Source organism: Oryctolagus cuniculus, chromosome 10 (assembly GCF_964237555.1).
Source record: "Oryctolagus cuniculus chromosome 10, mOryCun1.1, whole genome shotgun sequence".
Classification (NCBI taxonomy): Eukaryota; Metazoa; Chordata; class Mammalia; order Lagomorpha; family Leporidae; genus Oryctolagus; species Oryctolagus cuniculus.
Genome location: NC_091441.1, coordinates 49,425,070 through 49,444,011, shown reverse-complemented (window position 1 = coordinate 49,444,011; position 18,942 = coordinate 49,425,070). Strand labels below are relative to the sequence as shown.

Below are 18,942 nucleotides of genomic sequence, written 5' to 3'. Positions count from 1 at the left end.
CCACTCTGACTGTCAAACAAACAAAAAAAAAAGTACAGAAGATGATGAGCATGCAGAAGAACTCTGAGACTCCCACGAAGTTAAACAGAATCTACATCCTGGGGCCAGTGCTGTGGCACAGCTGATTAATGCCCTGGCCTGAAGCGCCGGCATCCCTTATTGTGGGGAGCAACTCGGACTAGACTAAGTTACTGGAATTAAGACTTATTCTATGCATCTGCTCTCCCACAATATGGCGCTGAGAAGGGAGTAAATAACTTCTACGCAGCTGCCTCTTGCCAACTTGAGTGATGACCTGCAGGAGCTGATCCTGCTCCTGATTGGAGGAGAGCAGCGTGCTCGGCGTGTGGGTAGCAGAGTTGGGATTGGTGGAAGAGGACTATAAAGGAGGAGAGAGACAACATGCACCAGGAACATCTAAAGGGAACATCCGGATAACATCTGAGCAGCCTCCGAGAGAGCCGGCCGGCAGTGTGCCGCTCCCCCGTGGAAGTGGGGAAAGTGGCAGGGGGAACCGCCCTTCCATGGAGGTGGAAGGACGGCAGCCAACCAGGGAAGGACCAGCAGCAAACCCTGGAAGGGCTGAGCAGACAAAAGAACAACGCAGGGTTCTGTGTCGTTCCTCTGCGAAGAGGGGGAGTGACACCTTATGGGCATCGGTTCGGGACCCGGCTGCTCTACTTCCGATCCAGCTCTCTGCTATGGCTTGGGAAAACAGTAGAAGATGGCCCAAGTCCTTGGGCCCCTGCACCCACATGGGAGACCCAGCGCAGCTCCAGCCATTGTGGCCAACTGGGGAGTGAACCAGCTGATGGAAGACCTCTCTCTCTCTCTTTCTCTCTCTCTCCCTCTCTCTACCTCTTCTCTGTCTAACTCTTTCAAATAAATTAGCAAATAAATCGTTTTTTAAAAAAGAATCTACATTCTGTGATTTGAAGGAGGCTGCCATCACGTCAACTATCACCCATTAGGTAGGATAACAGTTTTGTGAGTGCTGCAGAGATATTTCAATTAAGGCTGTGTGGTATAGTCCTGTGAAAATTAATCAGTTGAGGGTTCACAGGATTTTTCAAAACAGCTTTGAAAACAGTCTCAGTGATATGCATATGTGGGAAATCAAAATTTGACATTATATGGAATAATAAAGTTCACAGAGGCACTGTTATCTCAAATTTTATTTGCTCTCAGTTGGAGCTCAAGGAGGGGGCTCTTAATTTTGCTTTTTATACTTGGGTTTTATCTCAGATTACTAGAGAGGGTTTTCAAATGGTAACTGTAATGAACTTGATCCATATTCAAATGGAGAATGAGCCTATATTTGAAACTCACATATGCTACAACTAAATTAACTATCATAATTTCTATAAACAATATCATAATAAAATATAGATTTCATCCTTCATTGAGATTAATTTGTTCTTTATAATTTAGCTAAATATTGAATTTGACATGTCTTGTCAAACACATTATAATAAAATCCTTTCTTTAATTCTAAATTCTAAGTGGGTGTTTACCATAAACCATTTTTTAAACTACTAGAACAAAATTATGTCACACATTAGTTTTCAATTTAAGTAAAATGTATGAGGAAAAACAGTAAAAATCAGTTGTGTAGAGTTGCCTACTATAAATTAAAAAAGGAAGAAATATGAATTTTTCAAGAGACCAGGAGCCTTCCAATTATGTAGATAAGAGATTCATGAGCTCTTCTGTAATCTGAAATAGTCCCTCCAGGCTCATCAGTGATTGCAAAAAATTCATGCTTGTTATGGAGGAAAGCTGACCCAGAGTGTTTTTAATAGCTTGTGGGTTTCAAAAGCATGGATGCTATATGTACAAGTATCTTTGGGACAGTACCATTGAGAAGAGGCTGTCCTTCGTGCACATCCTTCGATAAGACAGCACTGTACACATCTTCGGGAAATCCAGTCTTGCATAATTCGATTTCACCAGAAGCCTCTACAGACGCCTGCAACACAAGAAAAAAAAATGTGTGCAATGATTGCTGCCTCTTTCTTCTGAGAAACATTCCACTTGGCATAAAGCCTCATTTTTCCAACTCTCTTGTACAAACAACCTCTTTGTTTCCCAATGGTTACAATTAAAATGTAGAGGTTAAAGGGTTAATCTTTTCGATAACTGGAGTAGAAGAAACAAATCCCACTTGTCCAGTCCAGAAAAAATCTAAATAATACACATTCCAGGTCCTTGGAAGGACCTAGCATTTCCATGATAATTGCCACTGTGACTGAAGACCTATCAAGTGGGCCTGGAATTGTTGAGCAGCCAAATCCTGTTCAGGCTCCACAATCACCATCACTTTCTTAACTGCTCATGACAAACTTATCAACCAAATATACAGATTTTCATATTCTCATTTGATTATCTATAGAGTGTGGTTCAATATACCTTGTGCATTAAAAAAGATAAAAATACACAACAGCGACTGCAGAATATATAGTATTATCCAAGTAAAATCAAACAATGAAAAGTATGCATTTCTCTAATTCGAAGGGAAAAGTTACTTTAAAAATGTAAAAGAAATAACATCGTTTCTTTTAATATTAAGATTAGAAAATAATTGTCTTCTGACATTTCCTGCAGTATCATCATGCACAGTTAATTGCCCAATGTGCTTAAAACTCAGCCATACCCAATGCTTTAGCTCCCAGTTAGTTTTACCACTTCTTCCGGCCCTGCTGACACAATCACAAGATGATTAGCCCAAAGCAGAACTCCTGGAGGATTTACATTAATAAAGGGAAGCTCTACCCTGCCCTGATGGGGAACCAACTACATAAAGAAGAGGAAGAACAGCCTAAGGCCACCCAAGGGAGAAATTTCAGTAGCTACAGGGACAGCATTCAGCATTATGAGCCATCTATACACTGAGGAGAACCAGGAATAGATCAGCAATGGATACCAGCAATGGATCAGCAATGAATGCAGACAGATGAGGGCCCTTCAAAGAGTTCATGGAAAGTCCACTTTATTAAAAAATTATGTATGACTTTCAATCTGTTTTCACCAAAATAAGCTTAGTTTTAATTCCACTATCCCAGTAATGCTTTGAAGTACCCTTGTAGTGTATACTGTAGGTATATTCTCAGGAATAGTCTCCCAATGGTGCTCCAATGGACACATGCAGGAATGTTCACTGAAACAGGGCTGTAACAGCAGGAACTACAGACCACTGCAATGCCCAACAATGGAAAAACTGACAAATCAAAACTGACACAGTCAAGAAAAGGAAGACTCAACAAAATTACAGTAGAAGAAGTGGAATTATAGTTACCTACAGGCTACATCTCAGAAAAAAACAGCTAAACAAAACAAACAAAAAAGTTGTTTCACATAAGATTGACAGAGAAATTTAATTATAAATCAACCTATCAATGACTACTATTTTTAGTAAATTCAAAAACCCATTTGGGTAACATTCCAATTTCAGATTGAAAACAAAGCACACAGCAATGTGAATTGTACAAAATACATCAAAAGCATGATTGATAGCGCCATTTACATAAAATTTACACACAAAAGATAATGTAAGAGACACATACACATGCAGTAAGAATAGAAAAATGTACCTGGCCTGGTAAACACTAAAATTAGGGTACTGGTTACCCTAGGGAAGAGGAAAATAAGTCTCTGGAAGTATTACACAGGTGACTGATTTTTCTGTGATAATTCATTTCTTTCAAAAAGAATCTGTAGCAAACAAGTCAAAATGTGAATATTTGCTTAGGAATATGAGTACAAATTTTATTATCCCCCTACCTCTTCTTTTTGTTCCATACACGTCATAATAAAGAAAAACAGAGAAAATGCTAAAAACACACTGAGGAGAAGCTTCTAACACCTGTCAAGTTTGGGATGCTGGGTGCTACTGTGCTACTTGACACCTGTAATCACCTGGGCACCTAGACCCACCTGGCACAGAGCAGGCGTTCATTATGGGAAAGTTTTTCCTTTAGCTAACAAAAACAAATAAATGCAACTCCCTAGTTTGCCATATGAAACAGCCAAATGTGTTATAAACCATGTCCCACTGCCCTGTTTGGGGTCTGTCTCTTCCACTCTGGTCCAGGGCTCCAACAGAGTCCTTGGCCCAGGGAAGCAAGGCATGGCAGAGTTCGGGGGAGGCATCAAACAACAGAAGCAGACAGCACAGGGTGGTCACATTTCTACCTAGGCATTCAGCTTAGGTCAGCTTGCAGTTTTACGGGAAAGTACCCAGAGATCAATAAACTCTAAAGACCAGAGGAAAACAGGAAGCTTTTCTTCAATTCCGTGACTAGTGATTTGCTGTCCAGTGGATCTGCCCTATGGGTCAGGGAGTCAGCAGCAACAGGCACCTGGTCCAAGCCCACACGTATGGTACTTTGAGGCCACAGCAGGGCCACTAGAAATAAGTGAATTTTCACTTCTGATGTTCAGTCTCCAGCATATTTCAGAAAAGGTACTTTTGTCCTCGACGTGCTACCTACCCTTTACTTAACCCCTTTGTGCTATGAAAGGGCATCCTACCTGCCTACGCTGATTGTGAGCATTGTTGACACTATGAACATTGCTGAAACTATGTTTATAAAGCAAATGTATCTAACAAACACTGGCTAGGAGATCATGCATTATTTTGAGATTTCTATTTTCATTTGCAACAGAAAAATTTTCTAAATTCTTCCCTAACACAAAAAATGGATCCACAAAATAATATGCTGTTAACAATCTATACTGTGTTCTCTTAAAAATGGAAATTACTAAAATATGTATTTCTCATACTAATTTGTGACTAATTTTCCCTCTTTACTTTGCAGTCCAAAATAACAAAATTGGCCTGTTTAAAAAACAGGAAACATCAAATCAATACAATCTCTAAAGTGGAGACAATGCTGGCTTCCTTTATGCCAAGCACTGTGCTAATAAATTAATTGAATTTAATTCTTCTAGCCACCCTACAAGACTGGGGCTGGTACTGGGTTGGGGGTGCAGAAAACCACAGAGTTGGTTCACCCAGGGAAGCTGACCTCCACTTCAAAACTTCTAATAGTAATAGCTTTGAGGATACAGAAAGTCCAGCAGTCTAATCCACAGCTAATGTTAGCACGTTCTACAACAGCGGTTCTCAATTAGGAGCCATTTCATCCCCAATTTGCAATATCTGGACACAGATTGGAGATGGACATGCTACTAGCTTCTAGTGGGTAAGGGCCATACAGGTTAGTAACCATTATACCAACCAAGCAGAGGACAGAATCTACCACCAAGAAGTACTCACTGCAAAATGTCAACAGAGGCAAGGTTAAGAAATTCTATTCTATAGCAATCCACAAAATACGTATGCCCACCTATTTTTAGCACCTCTAACAATGGGATGCTTACTATCTCCTTGAACAATCCCTTACATTCTTGTTGGAACACCCTTCTTTAACAGAATGTCAAAACCCAGGATGAAGCTCTAGAAGTCTGAATATGAGAAAGAGGAACTGTTTCCTCCCAAAGTTCACTGTGGGTAAATGAGGAGGTTGTGAATAGCATGCATCTTCCTATATTTGAGTAGGGCAGCAGTTGCCAAGATTTTTCTGTAAAGGGCCAGACAGTAAATATTTTAGTCTTTACAAACCACAGAAACTCCGTTGAAGCCACTCAGCTCTGTTATAATGCAAAAAAACAAACGAGACTAGCTATGTTCATTTTCAGAAAACTTTATTTACAGACATCCTGAATTTTATTTAGTTGCCAAGGATCAAAAAAGTATTCAATTGCTATATTTATTGTGATTATTTATTTTCTTTTTTATTAAATGCTTATTCATATAAGGTGAACAGATTTCATATATACATTTTACACATAATGATTTTTCTGCTTATTATAGTTGAATTCTTTAATTGGTGGAGGGTTAAGCTTGTGATTATAAAATAAACTGAAAATATGTCATTGTACAATTTTTTTAAAAATAAGAAGGAGGAGGGATGGAGGATAAGGTTGAAAGTATCATTTTTTTTTTCTTTTTGAAATGCAGAAAGAGAGAAAGAGAGAGACAAAGAAAGAGAGCTCTTCCATCCACTGGTTCACTCCCCAAATGCCTAACACCCAGGCCTGGGCCAGGATGAAGTCAGGAGTTGAGAACTCTATCCAGCTTTCCCATGTGGGCGGCAGGAACCCAAGCACTTGCGCCATCACCTGCTGCATCCCAGGACGCACATTAACAGTAAGTTGGATCATAAGCAGAGGAGCCAGAACTCAAACCAGACACTCTGATATGGGATGTGAGCATCGCAAACGGCAACTTAACCACGGTGCCAAACAGCTGCCTATTGATGTTTTTAAAAGCAACTATGCATTTAAAAATGTGAAACACATCATTGATCACACAAAAGCAGGCATCAGGGTCCCAGGAATGGTGTAAGTTTTGTACAATATTGCTATCCCACTTAATTTTCACAATAGCCCCCAGAAAGGGGCAAAATTATCCTCATTTTACAAATGAGCAAATAGGTTCTTTCAAAGAAGAGCAAGAAAATATCCAACGCCTCCCATCCAGGAAGAGGAAGAGGCAGGATTCTAACTCCTTTTAGTCTTTCCAAGCACAAATAATCCCACTTCTTTCAAGAAACGTATACTTAGTGCCTATTTGCTGCTGGACAGAGAATGAGACGCAGTTCCTGTCCATAAGCAGCTCTAGCTTATTGCGAGAGGTAGAGATATGCAAGAAGAAAGCCCCAAGCAGGGAGTCTGGGGGTCTTCCAGACACAACCCTGGAGTACCAAGGCAGTAGGGACGGCAGGGAAGCCATCCCTGGCGGCCACCACTTTAGCTAAAACAAGGCTGGCAAGAAACAGCACAGTGCCTGAGGAATTACAATGAGTTCAGTGTCACCGGAGTCCAAGAAGCAAGGCAAGGAGTTAAAAGTTGAGCTGCAGAGTTGGACAGGGTTCGATCATAGGTGGTTAGGGCTTGAGGTTATCCTTCTGGCTGGAGAGAGCCAGAAAAGCACAGGCGGACTATATTTGAGAGAGAATTATCTAATTGCTTAATGGGAAGTAGGTGGTGGTGGTGGTGGGGGCTGGAGAGGAGTGTGGCAAGTTACAGCTGGGAGACAAGTCAGGACACAGGCTGGAATCAGGGTAGAAGCTGCAGGAACCAAGAAGGGGCAGATTTTATCAATATGCAGACAATTAAAATCAATAGGGCTTAGTGAAGGCAGGGACACCCAGTGGGAGGGAGGGAGGAGGAAATGATGTCCTCCTCTGTTTCCAGCTGGGTGACTGTGAACAGGGGTGCAACACACTAGGAAGAATAATTGCAAAATTCTAACATCAGAAACAAAGTGCTAAAGCAGCAGAAAGAAGGGGATGATGAATTCGCCTGTGGAAGTCAAAGAGGGGACTCCATTGCTGAAGTGACATTTAGGATTTGACTTTAAAGATGATTAAAAATTTGCCAAGAGAAAGAGGAGGAAGTCGAAAAGGGCATCCCAGACATAAGGTGCGGCAGAACAAAGCCCCTGTTGATTGATGTGGGGCTTGTTGTCCACCAAAACAACTCTGATCTTTTCTACCAGGAAAACAGGAAAGTCATGGCATCCTTAGCCAGTGTCTTTGCTGCTGATGTGCTCTTTAAGGGAATAAATTTGCATTTAAGCTTCCAAAACTGGTGTCAATAAATTAATAATTCCAGCTGGTTTTAGTTGTTTCTTCCTATGTAAGTACCAAGAAAATGTATCATCCCAGGATCTTCATAAAGATGCTACTCAGATGTTAAATACAGGCAAGGCATGCCATGTGGTCAGACATGACCTTTCCTGCCAACCCCAGGCTATGAGCCACACTCCTGAGAGGGCAGCTGGAGCATGGACTTCCAACACTCCAGAATGCCTAGGATTGAATCTCAGCCCACACTACTATCTGTGAGACCTCAAGCAAGTCACGGTTGCTCCATCTGTACAATGGGCATAATAAAAGCAGCATCTTTTCATAGGACAGAGGAAAGCATTAAGTGGCTTAATGCATTAGAAGGACTTAGAATAGTGTCTGGCATATGGTCATTCAATGTACACATTAGCTATTAGTCATAGTAATAGTAACACTATGAGGACAACATGAATCCAACACATGGTATGTCTATCATTCAAACAGTCCAGTAGTTCCCAAACATACTCAGCGTGGCAAGCAACCAGGGGCATTTGTTTAAAATAGTTGAAACCCAAATTGGTCCCAAACCAAGACTCACTACAACAGAATCTCCAGCGTCATGACAGACAAATCTGTATCTTTAACAGGTACCTATGCCACATTTTGTGGCCACACGTCCAGCCCATATATCCACCTCCAAAAACCTTTCCAAACGCGATATATCACATCCCTGCCTACTCTAGGCTCTTATCTTCAATTCTAATGGATTATCAACAACAAAAAGGAATTCAGAAACAATTATTCTTCTGTTCTTAATAATTTCATGCTGTCTTTTGTTTGATAACTACACCTTCTTGTTTTTGTTTTTATTTGCTTTTCATAGAGACACTGCCTCATCCCTGATAATGCATTAATAATTCTCTTCACCACAATTTCTCAAAGATGACAAGCAGTCAGTAAGTTCTCTCCATCCATCAGGATGAAATTCATGCTGGTCAGAGGACCTGAACTCATTTAGTGCCGCTCCATGCTCTTACACAATCAGATCACCTATCTTGAGTTTCAATTTCCTCTTACAAGAATTTGCTCTACTCTTCCCAGGCTAAAGATCAACCTCCTTGTCTAAAAAGGACAGAAGTGTAATAGGAGTTGAGGAGTCCTCCTTCCTGTTCGTATTAGTCTCTCTATTCTGGTTTTGAACTTGCAGCAATGTTGTTTTTGTTCTTGTTGAAATCTTTCCATAGTCTCAATACAGTGAGCATCAAAGCCACGAGTCTATTCCTCTCTCAGGTTCCTGTTATCACTGTTTTTTAAAAAAGGTTTTATTTATTTATTTGAGAGGTAGAGTTACAGAGAGGCAGAGACAGAGAAAAAGGTCTTCCATCTGCTGGTTCACTCCCCAAATGGCCACAACATCCAGAGCCAGGAACTAGGAACTTTTTCTGGGTCCCCAACATGGGTACAGGGGCCCAAGCACTGGTGCCATCTTCCACAGCCTTCACAGGCCATAGCAGAGAGCTGAATCTGAAGAGGAACAGCTGGGACACAGACCAGAGCCCACATGGAATGTTGGCGCCACAGGCTTAGCCTACTATGTCACAGCGCCAGCCTCTGTCACTATTTTTTTTATTATCATGTTTGATCACTGGATCTGCTTTACAATTTCTTCCAAATCACTCCTAAATCCAAGCTCTCAAATATTTCATGTGGAGCCACAATAGTCTGACTCCTCAATTGCCTCACCTCTCCATCTTCTTCCTGATCAAGATCATTGAGGATTATTGGCTAAAAAGTTCACATCTGCAAGCAGCCCAAACCTACTGGCAACATTACCTTTTCTAGACAGATGGCAAAACCTAGACAATGTTGATTATCATAAACTCTTAAATGTAACCAATAGGATGTTTTCCTCTCAAGGCCTCTCTCTCTTCCCTTTCCCTATCAGCTATTCTATGATCATCATCATCTAATAACAATTTGATGACTGTACAGTAATTATTAAATGCAGTCAGCGAGGCTGAAACAACCTCGTAATATGTTTGCTTCCCCTATTCTTTATGGAAATAAAGGCAGTAATGTGTGCAGTGGTTAAGACTGAAGACTGTGGCAAACCTGCTTAGGTTTAAATCCAGCCTCCATTCCATAGTAGCTATGTGACCTTGACAAGCTACACAGCCTCATCGGTGCCTCAGCTCCTTCTGTCATATCATAGCTAAAAGTAAGGACACATATAAACAGTACGCAGTGCTTAAAAATAATGCCTGATTGACAATCAGACAAGAGAGTTATTATTTTGTTATTGTTTTTGTTGTGGAAAATTTTATCTCTTTGTTCTGTGAGTAGCTGAGAAATATTTTTATAGAATTTATGTATTTATTTGAGAGAGAGAGGCAAAGAGGGAGGAACAGAGAAGGAGGAAGACATGGAGGGATAGAGAGGGAGAAGGAGAGGGTGAGAGAAACAGAGAAAGAGCCCTCCCTCATTGCACTGGTTCATCCCCAAATACTCACAAAAAGGGACCCTGAAACAAGGCAGGAGCTGGGAACTCAATCCATGTCTGCCACATAAATGGCAGGGACCAAGTAACTTGAGCCACCACCTGATGCACCCCAGGGTCTGCATTAGTAGTAATCTAGTGCCAGGAGTCAGAACTGGGAATTGAACCCAGGTATTTCAATATGGAGTGAGTTTGTCTTATCAGCTAGGCCACTCCTCTGAGAAATATTTTTTATAAATTTTTGTAGTATAATTACTGTAAAGAAATAAAGAAAAAATTCATTTGCAAATACAGACAAAAGAAACCCAAGTAGAATTTCTTTCTTTCATAGTATGTGGTTTGTGGGTTAAGGAGCAGGGGATGGTTGTAGATAGAGAGGACAACAAAGGTAGTACTTTCATTACATGGCTTGTTCTTCCAAACGCTATAAGAGAACCCAGACAAGTAGTGCAGACACTATTAAAAGTGGTTAGTGAGGTACACAGTAATAGAATAATGGAGCTGTTCGAGATCTATTCTACATGAGCAATTTTTTAAAAATTTTTAATCCAATTTATCACCATACGATGACACTTGCCATCCTCCACATTTTGCAGGACTCTATCCTTGATGTTGGAGGCTATGTTAAGAAGATTATTTAAGAGTGACTGCCACTCTTTAAAGCTTTTCTATGTCAGTAATGTCACTGATGACAAGCTGAACTGTACATCCCTGGAAATACACTTGCAATGTTGCAGAGGTTTAACCCTGGATAACTTCAGTACTTTGTTTTGTCATGTACCACTCTGGAGGGAGCATGCATCATTCAGTATGGGTTTGTTAACACTTTCTTGTCTTTAAGATGTAGACCAGCGTAGGTGAGAAAAAATATCTGACCAAGGCTACACACTTGCCTCCTTTGACCACCCAGTGATTTCCATCTTTGCTCCAAATGTATTATTATCTCTAGTGTTACATGAATATCTCTAGAATCAATACTTTTATTTTTCTGATTCTCATTCATTTTAATCAAGGAAGGACAAACAGAACAGACAAATAATAGCACTGATGCTGGCATAGCAACCTGACAACACTGGAAATCCAATTCTCAACTAAAAGAGCACCACAATACAACTTGTGAACAAAAATCTGAGTCCAGCATTCAAAATATGAGTTAGAATATCATCTTCCCAGAAGCTGAATCTGCAAAAGCTTAGGACAATATACAAACATATGTCAAGTGACATCCATGTTGATGGTTGGAATCCCAGGCCTACTCAGCCAAAGTGGGAGGAGGCTTCCTTGGCATCCATATTTCTTTGAATAGAGTCTCAAAACATGGGAGCTCACCACCGTGTGTACTGGATGTTTAACATAACTGGTGTGGGGCCGGTGATATGGCGTGGCAGGTAAAGCTGCCGCCTGCATTGCTGGCATCCCAAATGGGCGCTGGTTCAAGTCCCGGCTGCTTCACTTAGGATCCAGCTCTCTGTTGTGGCCTGGGAAAGCAGGAGAAGATGGCTCAAGTCCTCGGGCCCCTGCACCCACACGAGAAACCTAGCAGAAGCTCTTGGCTCCTAGCTTCAGAACGGCACAGCTCTGGCCATCACAGCCATCTAGGAAGTGAACCAGTGGATGGAAGACTCACTCTCTCTCTCTCCTGGTCTCTCTCTCTCTCTCTCTCTCTTTCTGCCTCTGCCTCTCTGTAACTCTGACTTTCAGGTAAATAAGTAAAATCTTTAAAAAAAAAAACCATAACGGTGCAACAATACATCCATAGACTGAGCTGGCTGGTGAAAATACAATACAAACATTAAACTGTGGCTCAGGCAGCTGTGCAATTGAACTTCCATTAAAAGTTCTAGAAGTGTCTAAGACAATTCCAGGAAAGAGGGTCAATCCTGATTTACATTGATTCTGCCTTATCAACTCATTAAACTCACCAGAGTCTGCAACATACTAATATATAAACTCAAAATGTCATTAAATTATAAAGTACTTGGCATTAGACTGCATTTATAATCAGCTTGAGAATTCATTCAACAAAATACACAGAGTAGCAATGATTGTCAATACCTTTTGAGCACTCACCATGTGTCAGGAAGTGTGCTATAATGCTTTTTGTGCATAATTTCTTACAGCTTTTCAACAATCCTGTGAGGTAGATACTATTTGTAGTGCTATTCTGCAGTAAGAAAGTCAACTGAGAAGAAGTGTCCAAAGCAATTTTGCTAGCCAACTTAGGGATGGATGTACAAACTAGCAGCAAATGGCCTTGGTGATCACCATTAACCATTGCTCAATCACCAAAAAAGCCAGCAAGAAGCATCCACATTCATTGACATACAACACCTACCTAGCTGAAGGCTGCAAACTGTCCTATATGAATTGAGACCACATGAAAATTCTGTCTACTGTTTTCAAGAATTTTTTTCTAAAATATGATTCATGCTTGCATGTGATAGGATACATGCTGATAAAGTATGATTTTTCTGTTTACTATGGGAAAAAATTGTAAAGAATAGCTGTCTTAAACATCCTGTTTTTCAAGTCATCCAAATCAAAGTTTCCCCTCTCCACCAAAACTCTTCTGAAAGTACACATGTAAAATGATGAGTAAATTGATATCATGTATACTATACTAATTTTCAGTGAAGATACCGATGAGAGACTAACTACAGGCTATAATAATATCTCTATAGCTTTCAGACTCTGCAGTCTCTTGTATTCATTTACAACTAGACCTGTTTCATAAAACCTGGAATGTGGTTTTCCTATTTAAAAACAGTTATAGATATTCACAGTCCTTGTAACACTGATCTAATTAGCATAGCTGGTCTTAGTGCTGATTTACCTAATTCTGAGTCCTTGATAAGATAAACGCATCACAGTAATAACACTATTCTTGTGAGAAAACAACATTTGTGGCACAGCTTCCAGAAGCGTACTGCAGTAAAAGGAGGGCACTGTCAGCAACATCAGAGTTCAAAGCCATTCCTGAACTTGCTCCGGAAGCAGCGCCCTGGCCAGTGCTGTTCTAATAGAACAAGCAATAAAAGAGTAAACCTGCAAGGCCTGCATGTTCACCAAGAGACTGCACAGAGAATACGGTCAGTTCTGGTGTCAACTCAAGGTCTGAGCGTGGCATTTGGATAGGTTCACTACATAGCCTTTAGAGGGGGAATGTTTATTCCCTGTTACCCTTCTGTCCAGGTGGAAGGAACTCTGCTAATTCTAACAGTCCCAAATCTTCCCACTGTACTGGTCAGTCACATTCTGAATGGTGGTTCTCAAAGCCAGGTCCAAGAGTGGACCACTAGAGATCCCCAAGATACTATCGGGGGACCCGCAAAGGTAAAACTGCTTTTGTAATATATTATTTGCCTTTTTACTCTCATTCTCTCACAAATGTGAAGTGGCAATTTCCAGGGTCTATATGACATGTGATACCTTATCAGAGAAAATGCAGAAGCATGTATGAGAAACCAGCTGCCTTTTTATTAAGCCAGATGTGAAAGACAATGCAAAATATAGAAACATGACACTACTCTTCCCTCTTTTAGAAAACAGTGTTTTTTCATAAAAAATGCTGTTTATATCACACATATAATAGATTTAATATTTTAAATGAATAAATAAATATCATACAATTCTCTTAGTTCAATTTCTTCATGGTCAACGTTAGTGGATGTTACCCACATTATGAAAGCTCATGGGAATATTCAATATTTTTTCAGAGTGTAAGAGTATTGACACTCAAAATCTTGTGCATTGCTGCTCTAGAAAAGTAAGCGATGGACTGAACTTACCCAAAGGCTGCATTTGAAAAAACTGGGGCAGCTGGTGCCCAACCTGTCTCCTACTCCTCTCACTTGGGAGTCACAGGACCACAGAAAACAAATGTGATCTCATTTTTCATGTTGGGAGCTTGTAGATCCCTGCCAGCACTGTGGAAGGGAGGAGGGGGCATCTGTGGAATTCAGGGATTCAAATTTAGCAAGGGGACCTAACCTGTAGATAAAGACCAAACTCTCCACCCTAGTACTTATCGGAACCACGGTGATGCTTCCCTTTCCTGTCTACATATTCTTCTGATCTTGTTCAGAACTGAGGTAAAGAGGAGAGGTCCTACATATTGGACCCTCTGAAGACTGACACTTGGTAAACTGTCTGGGAACCCTGAGAAATAAGAAAGAATTATAATATAAAGAACAAAATAGCCCTGGAGAGACTGGGACTTCTGGCAAGGGAAAACAAGTGTTTTAGTTGAGTGCTGCACATTGCACATTTGCTAACTTGGTTTGCAGTCGTGATGATGCAGTGTGGCTGGGTTTTATGGTTAGGCAGGTGGCTTTTAACATCAAAACATCAAGAGGCTTTAATTCCTGAACCACAGCGGGTATTTTGATCTTGATGCATGACCACAACTTAGTGGGGTTTATTCTCTAGGACAGCGGCTGTTTGTAGAGGTGGGGCCTAGAGCAAAACCAGCAGACTTCAGGAAAGGTCCCAGGTCAGAGGTGTGAGAAATGAGGCAGGAATCACAGCGACCTTGGCCAAACGGTAAACACTTCTGGTCAACAGCTGCTGTAGCCTGGTTTTGGCAAGGGTCTGAGGCAACTCAGGACTTTCAGACATGCCTGTAGGCTCCAGCCTAAATGAGCAGAGGCAGCCGTGGAACAGAAAAAGAGGATTATTTCAACATCTACTGCCCAAAGACTAGTGAGCAGAACATTTGCTATTTTTAAATGACAAGTTCAAGCGCCCTAGCAAGGATCTCACTTTAAATTATTAGTGACAAGTCTGTGCGAGCAGCAAAGGATTGGCTCCCTCAAATTCTACTGTGTTCAGGGGCAAGGAAGGCACATTTTGGATCTTCACTGCTCAAAGGTCAGGCTTGAGGGTCACAGACTCAAGGGCCAGCAGCTACCAAGTGCTCTGGATGGTTTTGTTTTTGTTGTTGTTTTTGTTTTACAAAGGAAGGAGACATCTTCCCTTGCAGATGGGCCAAGGCAATTCCACAGCAAGTGGCACAGAAAGCCAGTGAGGCAGAAGACTGAAACACCTGCTTCCCAGACGGTGTCCACTAGGCCAAGCTCACCTGGTGACAGCACTGGACTGCCAGATGCAAGGGGCTCAAAGGAAAAGGATGTTTGAATGTGTTGGTTGCTAAACAAAACTCAACTGGAAGAGGATCCCACTGGTATTTTCAATTTGCACTTCATATTCACTATCTGGGGTTGGGGGAATCCACCCTACACAATGGGCTTCCTTGCAGAAAGTTGCCATTTGAGATACTGCCACCAAAATACAAGGTTCAGAAACGTCCATTGGGCCCTATCTTTTGGGAGTACCTTTCTTTCTCAGACAGCATGTTCCAAATCTCGGAATTTCCCTTTCTCACTCTGAATTCTGCACTCAGCTCAAAGGTCATGGATTATAGACAAGAGGCTTAGACTGACAAGCATCCCAAGAACACTTGGCCTCTCCCCTCAGCTAACCCAGGCTTTCTACGATGGTCTCTGGAACACTAACAACAAGCTTGGGAAACTATTTTGCCCAAGATAACCTTTCTAAGGGTTAGTGTTGGTTTGCTTTCTAAGTCTGTAGGCTGTTTGACCATTGCTGTGATCATCCACCATGCTCCATTAGGTTTGGGACTCTAAAACATCAAATTAGAGATCTATAGAACATGAAGCTGGGACAAAGATAGTCCAACAGACGTGCATCTATCTCTCTGTCTCTGATGGGTTGAGCACACTTCTGGTTGAGTACACACATACTGGTTAAGAACACAAACTCGATGGTTAATCTAAAATTAGGAGCTGGGGCTGATGTTGTGGTACCAGTTCATGTCCTGGCTGCTCCTCTTCCAGTCCAGTTCTCTGCTATGGCCTGCAAAAGCAGCTGAAGATGGTCCAACTGCTTGCAGCCGTGTGGGAGACCCAGAAGAAGCTCCAGACTCCTGGCTTTGGGTTGGCCCAGAACCAGCCTTTGCAGCCACTTGGGGAGTGAACCAGAGGATGGAAGACCTCCCTCTCTGTTTCTCCTTGTCTCTGTAACTCTGCCTCTCAAATAAATGAATAAATAAAATCTTTAAAATAAATAAACAAATAAATAAAGACAAAATAACAAAATCTGGGGCTCATGAAAGTAGAATCTTTATTCTCTACTTCCATGGAGTGGGAGCTATACTACTCTTGATCTCTGTCAACCTTTACGTAAGTCTGAATGAAAAAACTGAGCACAGAGTTCAGCCACTTCTTTAGCTCATCTCTGTCAGAAGCCAGCCTAAGCTGGCCAGGGTCAGTACTGTTAATATGGTGATTCATATAGGTCTGAAGGCTGGCCCTCATCATAGCACTGTCAAAGACAGGAAGGAAGGGACAACCAATTCTGTGACGCGATACATTTAAGACAGATTCCCCAACTTGGTCTTTATCAGTTACAAAGGATGTATTTTGTTATTTATCTGCTGACTTTTTGTTTTATTCCTAAAGAACTTAGATGCATAAGAAGTACTAGTTTTTAGATCTATTCATAGACAATCAAATTATCAATAATGTCATGATAATAGCAATATTTCAAAGCAAAAGCTTAAAGATCAGGAAGAAATCAGGTCAAACAGCATCACTATACATACCGCCAACAGGTCCACAAGCCTATCAGAATGGCTCAATGCTGAGGGCCTGAGAGTAGACAATCAAGACTCCATAAGTACTTGGAGGAACCAAGTGCTAGGAACAGAAAGCTACAGGTATGCCTTTATTACTAAGTGAGAACAGTTCTAGGTCAAGCTGGTATAAGGTCAGGACAAATGGAACTACTCACAGAAAGAACTACCAATAACACATCAGACATTTATAGTTCTTTTTTTTTTTTTTTGACAGGCAGAGTTATACAGTGAGATAGAGACAGAGAGAAAGGTCTTCCTTCCGTTGGTTCACCCCCCAAATGGCCGCTAAGGCCAGCGTGCTGCTCCAATCCAAAGCCAGGAGTCAGGTGCTTCCTCCTGGTCTCCCATGCGGGTGCAGGGCCCAAGCACTTGGGCCATCCTCCACTGCCTTCCCGGGCCACAGCGGAGAGCTGGACTGGAAGAGGAGCAACCAGGACAGAATCCAGCGCCCCAACCGGGACTAGAACCCGAGGTGCCACTGCCACAGGTGGAGGATTAGCCTAGGGAGTCATGGTGCTGGCCCAGACATTTATATTTCTCTAAGCCATCATCAAGGAGCTCTGTGAGCAGTGACAGAAATCATCTGCTTACAGGCCAGCCTATCCTGCCTCAATCAGTTACATCTTCCCATTCCTAAGGCCAAAGTTTTCTCCCTGAAAACTCCCTGACAACCTTTAAGTCTTGATTCCAAAGTCAGATCCTCCTTCAGGCTGCAACTCTTCAAAGCCCAGAACAGAGTTGTACCCACTGGGTGCATTCTTTTGCACACTTCCAAGGAACCAGCAGAGTTGTTAACAAGGAGACAAAACATCATCAAAACTCCTGTCTGGAATCTCCTAACAGTATGACTTTTTGTGAATAGTTTAAGTAAAGCCATATTCAGATAGACATAAGGCAGATAATGACAATAATGTCTGCCTACCTACCATAGTGGACTGATATAAGGATCACTTGAGAAAATGCAGGAAAAATGCTTGGCTTGATACATGGTAAACACTCAGTAAATACTACATTCAATCACAGCAGTCAGTTTTCAGAAAGGTCCTCAATCCTTGGAAACACAACTTCACAGAGCCATACAGGAAAATGTTGGGCAAAGGGTAAGTTACAGACAAGTTGTGGACTTGAACCAACAGGCTAGTGTTCATGCAGACATTTCAAATTATAAAAGGCCAAAACACACATGAAAACATTCTCAAAGTCATTCATAACTAGGAGATTTCAAATTTAAAGCAAAAAGAGATACTACACAGTCCATAACATTTTAAAAACTTTGAAGTTTGATTAAGCATCATAAAATGATGGGTGAAAAATATGTACACAGTGCTGGTGGACCAGCTTGGCAAAAATTCTTGCATTAGCAGGTAATGACGAACATGCACACAGCTTGCAACCCATCAGTTCTATTCCTTGGCCCATACCTCAGAGAAGAATGGCATTATGTCCCCGGGAGATTACTGGACATGCAAATCTTGCAGGCTCCACTACAAATTACTGAATCAGAAAGTTCAGGCGATACAGTCAGAGCTCCACATTTGAACAGGCTTTCTGGTGATTCTCATACACACTAAACTCTGGGAAAATCCATCCCTACAGCACAGCATCCCTGGCATTTATGGCCACATGGCATGTAAAGTGATGCTGATCACAGCAAAAGTCTGAAACCACACAACCAAGTCCATCAGCAATAAACCAAGGAAACTGTGCCATTTTCATAGCATACAATGCTCAACAGCACTGAAAATGAACCAATTACAGCTGCACAACTCAACGGAATGAATATTACAGACATAATGTAAGCAGAAACAGCAAATCACAGAAAAATACATAGTATCCACACATGTGCAAGATGCATTATGCATCTCTGCATAATATATATGTATACATAAAAGACACATCTCTCTATAGATATATGTACATATATGCACTTAACAAATATACACATAGATGATGAAGCTATAAAGCAAAGCAATGAACAAATAAATAATGGAATAATCAGGGTAGTTGGGGAATGGAAGAAGTACTCTGGATATTTCCAAGGTACTGGAAATATTCTATTTCTTAAATTTCTGGCCATTAATCCAATTTAGCAATCTTTAAAGTATATCCTTATGTTTTATATACTGTTCTACATGTAATACATTTTTATTTAAAAA

At 41.2% G+C, this 18,942-nt stretch overlaps 1 protein-coding gene across 1 annotated transcript in view; it reads right to left on the bottom strand.

Moving 5' to 3' along the window:
• The window catches only part of CDH2 (cadherin 2), a 243,324-nt gene that overhangs the window by 211,217 nt on the left and 13,165 nt on the right, over positions 1-18,942 (bottom strand). Inside the window, exon 2 of the mRNA XM_051851320.2 lies at positions 1,858-1,969. Coding sequence (XP_051707280.1) covers positions 1,858-1,969 — 112 coding nt within the window. The remainder of the gene's footprint in view (positions 1-1,857; positions 1,970-18,942) is intronic.